The following is a 7128-nucleotide window of genomic DNA, read 5'->3' as shown; positions in this document are numbered from 1 at the left end:
CAGACTCTCACTCTGTCACCCAGGCTGGAGTGCAGTGGCATGATCTCAGCTCACTGCAACCTCTGCATCCCAGGTTCCAGAGATTCTTCTGCCTCAGCCTCCCAACTAACTGGGACTAAAGGAGCGTGCCACCACACCCAGCTAATTTTTGTATTTTTAGTAGAGATGGAGTTTCACCACATTGGCCAGGCTGGTGTCAAACTCCTGACCTCATGATCCACCTGCCTCAGTCTCCGAAAGTGCTGGGATTACAGGCGTGAGTCACCACCCCCTGGCAGAAATTTCTATAATCATATATGAACACAACTAAAACCACTACTTTAGACAATCGTCACCTCTTCAAATGTCCTGAAAAAAAATATCAAAGTGTCCTGATAGATGACATCTACATTAAATTCAGGGGTGAATTAGCAGATATTTATAAAAAGAAAAATTGAAAATAGTATTAGTAATTTAAATATTGGTGAGCCTTTTCTAATCAAACCCTTTCAGATAAGATGATGGCAAACCCATCATCTTATGGGTTTAGCCCAGAGGCAAGTAAGAGAATGTTAGAAGCTAGATCTCCCTGTTTCTAATGCAGTGCTCTTTCCAGAGATGGCATCTCACACATACCTTCGACCCAACCACCTACATTATGATCACAGTCTCCTTTTGAATGCAAGAACAATTATAAATATCCCTGCATATGAACGTGTAGACTCATTTAATCGTGATTTTCCAGGACTTGTAACAAAAAGCTACAAAGATACATGGGTTGGAAGAACTATCTGTAGTAAAGAGTGAAGGCAAGTAAGTAAAATCAAGAATTATTATCTAGATAGCTTATACAAAAGTTTACCTGAGAAAATGGTTCCTTTTTGTCTTCCAGTAAGGACTGGGGTGCTGATAGAAAATCTTTTTTCTCACAGCTCTCCTGGCTGATAAGCGTGTCAGCGTAGTTGGGCTGGGGGAAGATCAGGTGACTCTTCCGCGAATCTGCGGTGAGGGAGACCTCATGGGAATAGGTCTGCAGGAAAGCCCGCACCCCCTCCACGCCCACAAAGTGCGAGCTGGGCTCGCCTGCCATCGCGTCTTCCGAAGCCTGCAGCAGGCGTGACTTGTGCCAGCGCCGCAGCCTGAGCGCCAGCAGCACGATGACGAAGGGCAGGAAGACGCAGGAGACCGCGGCCACCGACACCACCAGGTACAGAGTGAGGTCCGAGTCGTTGGGTTTGGCGGAAGGCTCGAGGCTGCCCAGGTCGGCTAAGATGTCGGGGATCCTATCGGCCACGGCCACAGTGAGCGTGACAGTGGCCGAGAGAGGGGGCTGGCCGTGGTCCTGGACGGCCACCACAAGGCTCTGCTTGAGAGCGTCTCTGTCCAGCAGGGCCCGCGCCGTGCGCACCTCGCCCGTGTGCAGCCCCACCGTGAAGAGTCCGGGCTCGCTGGCCTTGAGCAGGCGGTAGGACAGCCAGGCGTTCTGGCCTGAGTCTCTGTCCACCGCCACCACCTTGGTCACCAGGTAGCCGGACTCTGCGGAGCGGGGCGCCAGCTCCACGCCAGTGGAACCATCTGTGGGGAGGGCGGGGTACAGGATCTCGGGCGCATTGTCGTTCTGGTCCAGCACGAACAGGCTCAGCGACACGTTACTGCTGAGGGGCGGATCCCCGCTGTCCCGCGCCATCACTTTCAGTTGCAAATCCCGGAACTGCTCGTAGTCGAAGGATCGCAGCGCATACAGTACCCCAGTGTCGGAGCTGATGGACACATAGGACGACAGGGGTGCCCCCTGGATGGTGTCCTCTATTAGGGAGTAAGTGATTTGCGCATTCTCATTGCTGTCTGAGTCATGGGCCTTCACAGAGAAGATGGAGGCGCCTCTGGGGTTGTTTTCGGTAATGTAGGCAGAGTAGGAGTCTTGATGGAAGACTGGAGAGTTGTCATTGATATCTGTCACTAGCAGTGAAATGTGAGTTTCAGTAGATAGAGCTGGAGTTCCCTGGTCTGTTGCTGTTACTGTGATGTTGTACCCAGAGATAAGTTCTCTGTCCAGTGTTCTTTCAGTCACTAAACGGTAATAATTATCAACTAACTTTTCCAATTTAAACGGTAGATTTCCAGGAATGAAACATGTGGTGTAACCATTGTCTCCTGAGTCCTGGTCAAGCACACTTATAAGAGCAATTATGGTCCCAGGAGGAAAGTTTTCTGGAACTGCAGTGGTGACAGAGGTGATGGTCACTTCTGGGGCATTATCATTTACATCCAAAACTTTGATCAGTACCTTAGCTCTAGCCATGAGCCCTGCACCATCCTGGGCTTGAACTTCCATTGAATAAATTTTGTATTCTTCAAAATCCAGCGGTTCTTTATTTGATATTTCTCCTGCATAAGAATCTAAATGAAATATTTGAGCCATTCTGTGATCTACATTATGAAAGGAGTATGTTACTTCTCCATTGGCTCCCTCATCAGGGTCAGTGGCATTTACCATGAGCAGCTGAGTGCCCACCGGCACGTTTTCAGGGACATTCATATGGTATTCTGCCTGAGTAAATGCTGGAGGATTGTCATTTGCATCTACCACCTGAATGCAAATTCGGAGGGTCCCTGAACGGACAGGATCACCCCCGTCAGAAGCTGTGAGGATGAGGTGGTGGACAGCTTCTTCTTCTCTGTCTAGGGGACTCTGCAGCACCATCTCTGGATGTTGGGGCCCATCAGTCCCCTGTGGCACATCCAGGGAGAAATGAGGGTTAGAGCTGAGTTGGTAGCTCTGGAGTGAGTTCATACCCACATCAAGGTCTTGCCCAAAAGGCAATGGGATCCTTGTACCTGGAGTAGTTATTTCATTCATTTTAAACTCCAGTTCCTCTAATTGGAATTGGGGAGTGTTGTCATTAATATCAATTATTTCCACTTCGACAGGGAAAAGCTTCATTTTATCCTCAACAAGGATGTTAAAACTCACGAGACACGGCACACTCTGAGCGCAGAGCTCCTCCCGGTCTATCCTGCCCGCGGTGATCAAGCTGCCACTTCTCGGATTGAGAGCGAAAAGCGGCATCCTACCTCTGGAAACAATGCGGACTCCGCGATCTGCCAGCTCCTGGGGTTGTAGCCCTAGGTCCTTGGCGATATTGCCCACGACAGAACCTTTGTCTGTCTCTTCTGGCACTGAGTAGTGAATTTTCCCAGCCCCAGCTTCCAACAGTGACTCCAGAGAAAGATACAAAAGCATCAGCCGGCTGCAGCTGGTCAGCTTTTTCTGAATCTTCATTGCTCTCTAACTTTGTAGTTTTCATCCAGTCCAGTACCAAGGGTTTCGTTTCTGTTTTTCTGAGCTGAAATTAACCCAATTTTCAGGAGAATTCTGAGTGGAGAGTCATCCAGAAGTAGGATTTAGACAGTCTTGGACAGTCTGTTTCAATCTGACGGTGATGGAGGTTCTAAGAGGGCTTTTTTCTTCCCTCCCCCTGACGTGTGTGTACAGCTTGTATCTCCCAGATTGGTGAACAGCGGCGCCCAGAGTCCTAACCAGTTACTGCATTCTTAGAAAATACTTAAAACTTTTTCATTAACCTGGTATTTTCTTAAGCTTTCATCTATTGTCAAGGAAATAATTCTACAATATATGTATGAAAAGGAGAAACTATATGTTCACTTCCTTAAATGTGCCTAAATGTCACAAAATTACAATATACAAAATTAGAGAAGCATGCTGTCTGCACTCCAGGAGAATCTCAGTATTCCCAAGCTAGCTGCTTTCCTTGTTTCCTATTCTGGAAACGATAGTGAAAACCTAACATCACAATGAGGACAAAATCATCTCTCCGCTTTTTCTGTAGTAAAGCTTGACCACTTGATAACTTCCCAGGCCACACAGGGCAGCTCCCCTTTGACTGGAGGAGGAAAAGTATTGGAGGAAAAAAGAATCTTTTAGAATATAAGCTAGACTTTAAAAAATTGTACCATCCATTTCGTTCCAATTATGATTTAAATATTTATCAGAAACCTTGGGATTTTGAAGGGCATGGTTTAACCCTATCCTTCTTTTTCCTCTTTTTTTGGACTGTCTTTGTATTATGTAGGTTTTTAAAAATTCTTAAGATTCACCCAAAGGTAATATATTTTGAAAAAACAAAACACTGAGCTCTTGGAATTTCATTGAAAAGTCACATGAATATATAATTTAAATTTCAGATTTCAGAGACAAAGTCTGTGATATTACTCCTCACAACTGAAAAGAAAAACAGTCTCATCTTTATTTTTAGACAGGCTCTTATAATATGTATTCCCCTACAATCACGCTTAATATTTTCTCTAAGAGAAGTTGGTTTTCTTAAGTCACAGTATTTTTTAACCAGTAAGATGAGAATGTGGGCTTCCTTTTTTTTTTTTTTTTGAGATGGAGTCTTGCTCTGTTTTCCAGACTGTAATGCAACGGCGTGATCTCGGCTCACTGCAACCTCCACACTCCCTGGTTCAAGTGATTCTCCTGCCTCAGCCTACTCAGTAGCTGGAACTACAGGCACGTGCTACCACGCCCAGCTAATTTTTGTATTTTTAAAAGAGGCAGGATTTCACCATGTTGGCCAGGATGGTCTCAGTCTCTTGACCTCATAATCCACCCGCCTCGGCCTCCCAAAGTGCTGGGAACAGGTGTGAGCCACCGCGCCTGGCAGTGGCCTTCCTTTTTTTACTCACTGCACTATTAGCAAAGGTTTACTAATTAATATGTCTCAGGCTTAGAGTGACTTACTTATGTTTACCCCAAAGTTAGAGAAGCACGCTGTCTGCACTCCAGGATCTGATATTTTCAGGAACAAATTGAGTCAGCCAACCCATGGACACCATGACTGAGAAAAGTTAAAAATGAGGAAAGAAAAAAACAACAAAAGGTCTCAAGAATAGTTTTTGGAAAGAGAATTTTAGTTCTTATATAAACAAATCTACAGTTTATCAGTTTCTCAAAGACAAGTATATGGAGCCAAAGAGTAGAAATTTAAAGATGCAATAAATCACCTTCAATATTGCAAGGAAAAAACTCTTTAACAGAAAACATAACTTTTCAGAACACATTAATAGGCAAAAACTTTTCCCCAAAGAAATTGTAAACTAATGAGGCAAATTAAAGTATACATAAAAACTAGCAAGTAAACCTATAGAGCTCCCCACTCTCAACAACCAAAAACATGCAGGAGTGATTTATAAAAGTATGATAAGTATAAAATAAAAATGTTAAAATATCACACAAATACATTTGAATCAAAGGTAACATTTAAAGCTTCATTACTGGGCAGGCACGGTGGCTCATGCCGGCAATCTCAGCACTTTGGGAGGCCAAGGTGGGCAGATCATTTGAGGCCAGGAGTTTGAGACCAGCTTGGTCAACATAGCGAAACCCTGTTTCTACAAAAACAAAAACAAAATAAAACAAAGTTTCATTGCTGGCACTGCAGAGAATATCTGGTTGAAAGCTGTTTCTTGAGTTTAAAGAAATCAAGATTTTAAAAATATCTAAAGCCATACATACATTGTAGGAACAGGGCAAATCTCCTTCCTTTAAGTTGGAGATAGCTCCATACTCAGGCTTGGATCAGAGAGCAGGGTGAAAGCAGCCCCAGGCAATGGGGCTAGAGGAGGCGTTGCAGGTTCAGGGAGATGGCCATAGTCACACTTAGGAGAAACAGCATGAAGATAAGGCAAAGGCCATCACTAGGTTAAACTACAGCTGTTGGGTGCTGTCTGCTGCCTGCTGTTGGGTGCTGGGCGATTGCTGAATTCTGGCAGCAATTCCTGCAAACTGTGAGCAGCAACCAGGTGCAGCGTGATGACTGATCATTGACCATGGTGACCAACAAACCTTGGCAGGTTGCATTTCTGTCAACCACAGTGACACAGCACACATCTAGCTCATGCACATCTCTAGTTTGAAGAGCCACATTAGCTGGCCTTTGTGCCCCAGCTGGTGTCCACTTTGGTGACGGGATAGCTGGGTTGCATTGTGAATGGTGCAGCATCAAAGAGGGCCCCATTTGGCTGTAGCTCCCGGCATAGTGTCCTTGCATTTTCTCAATGGTCATCCGCCATCACATGCAGGTTCAGGATGACACTGAGCCAGTTGAAGCCTGATCACTGCCTGCAGAGTCAGCTCAGAGAGTCTGCATGAACACCATAGCATTCTGCACTCACTGATGTAGAATGACAGTGCCCATAGTGACAGATCACTGGTCAATAAGAAACAGGAGGCATGTGGGACCCTGAGTCAGGGTGGAAAGTGCTAAAGTATGTGATGGAGGTGCTGGGCAGTATGCCCAGTCACCCAAAAGAAATAGGAGGCTTGTTGAAAAACGAGCATTTTTGTGGATACAGATGGTATGTAGGATGATACAGGAGAGGGACAGTTTGTCCTTGTTGGTGGTTCTGATGGTGACATTGTCCTTCAGGGTCTGCTACCGGTTTAGAATTCCATCTGTGAGTAGCTGACAAAGAATTACATCATAATTCTTGGAGGTGAATTGTTTGCCAGTATGATCATTTCTCTTATAATAATTTTCACCTTTCATTTAAGGTCTTTTAATCCTATTGTTTTGGTTAGGGTAACCACAGTTCTTACCTCTAATAGGACTAGATACCCAGCTGAAAGTCACCTGCACTGACTGCGTTATACTTCTCAACCTCCATTTCAACCAGGACTCTGAAGTGGGCCCTCAAACTTCATTAGTCTTCTATTCCATGCTGTAACTGTTACTTTTCAAAATCAAGTATTTCTGTCATTATTGGACAGGAAATATATTCTGCATGCCCTGTAAAGTTGTGTAGATTGTGCTGCAGAGCTCTATCTTAGAGGTATGGTCTTGGTCAATGGGGATCACCTGAAGAATGAAGAGGAGGAGGTGAAGGGCAGGTTCTCCTGCAGCCTAACTCTACTTACAACATTGCTCAATATCTGATGACTGGCATTGGCATCCAAGGTCTGTGTCTTGCCCTGAGCTGTTCTGCCACCTACCCACCACTAAGTAATGGCAGCTCTGCTCCTCTGATTGAGGCTTTCTTTCTTTCCCCCCTCCCCTCCCCTCCCCCATTTCTCTTCCCCTCCCCCCTCCCCATTTCCGCTTCCCCCTCCCCATTTCCCCTTCCCCC

General features: G+C 45.4%; 1 protein-coding gene and 1 long non-coding RNA gene across 2 annotated transcripts in view; both read right to left on the bottom strand.

Moving 5' to 3' along the window:
* LOC108307063 (protocadherin gamma-C4) overlaps positions 1 to 3479 on the bottom strand; it is a 190619-nt gene extending 187140 nt beyond the window's left edge. The window contains exon 1 of the mRNA XM_017532225.2: positions 842 to 3479. Within this exon, the coding sequence (XP_017387714.1) occupies positions 842 to 3262 (2421 nt within the window). The 5' untranslated portion in view covers positions 3263 to 3479. The remainder of the gene's footprint in view (positions 1 to 841) is intronic.
* Positions 3480 to 4893: 1414 nt separating this feature from the next.
* The window catches only part of LOC108307062, a 3404-nt gene continuing 1169 nt past the window's right edge, over positions 4894 to 7128 (bottom strand). Inside the window, exon 2 of the long non-coding RNA XR_001826384.2 lies at positions 4894 to 6860. This is a non-coding gene — a long non-coding RNA (uncharacterized LOC108307062). The remainder of the gene's footprint in view (positions 6861 to 7128) is intronic.

Source organism: Cebus imitator, unplaced genomic scaffold (genome assembly GCF_001604975.1).
Source record: "Cebus imitator isolate Cc_AM_T3 unplaced genomic scaffold, Cebus_imitator-1.0 Scaffold76, whole genome shotgun sequence".
Classification (NCBI taxonomy): Eukaryota; Metazoa; Chordata; class Mammalia; order Primates; family Cebidae; genus Cebus; species Cebus imitator.
The sequence above is the reverse complement of the archived record's forward strand: the minus strand, read 5'-3'. Positions and strand labels throughout refer to the sequence as shown.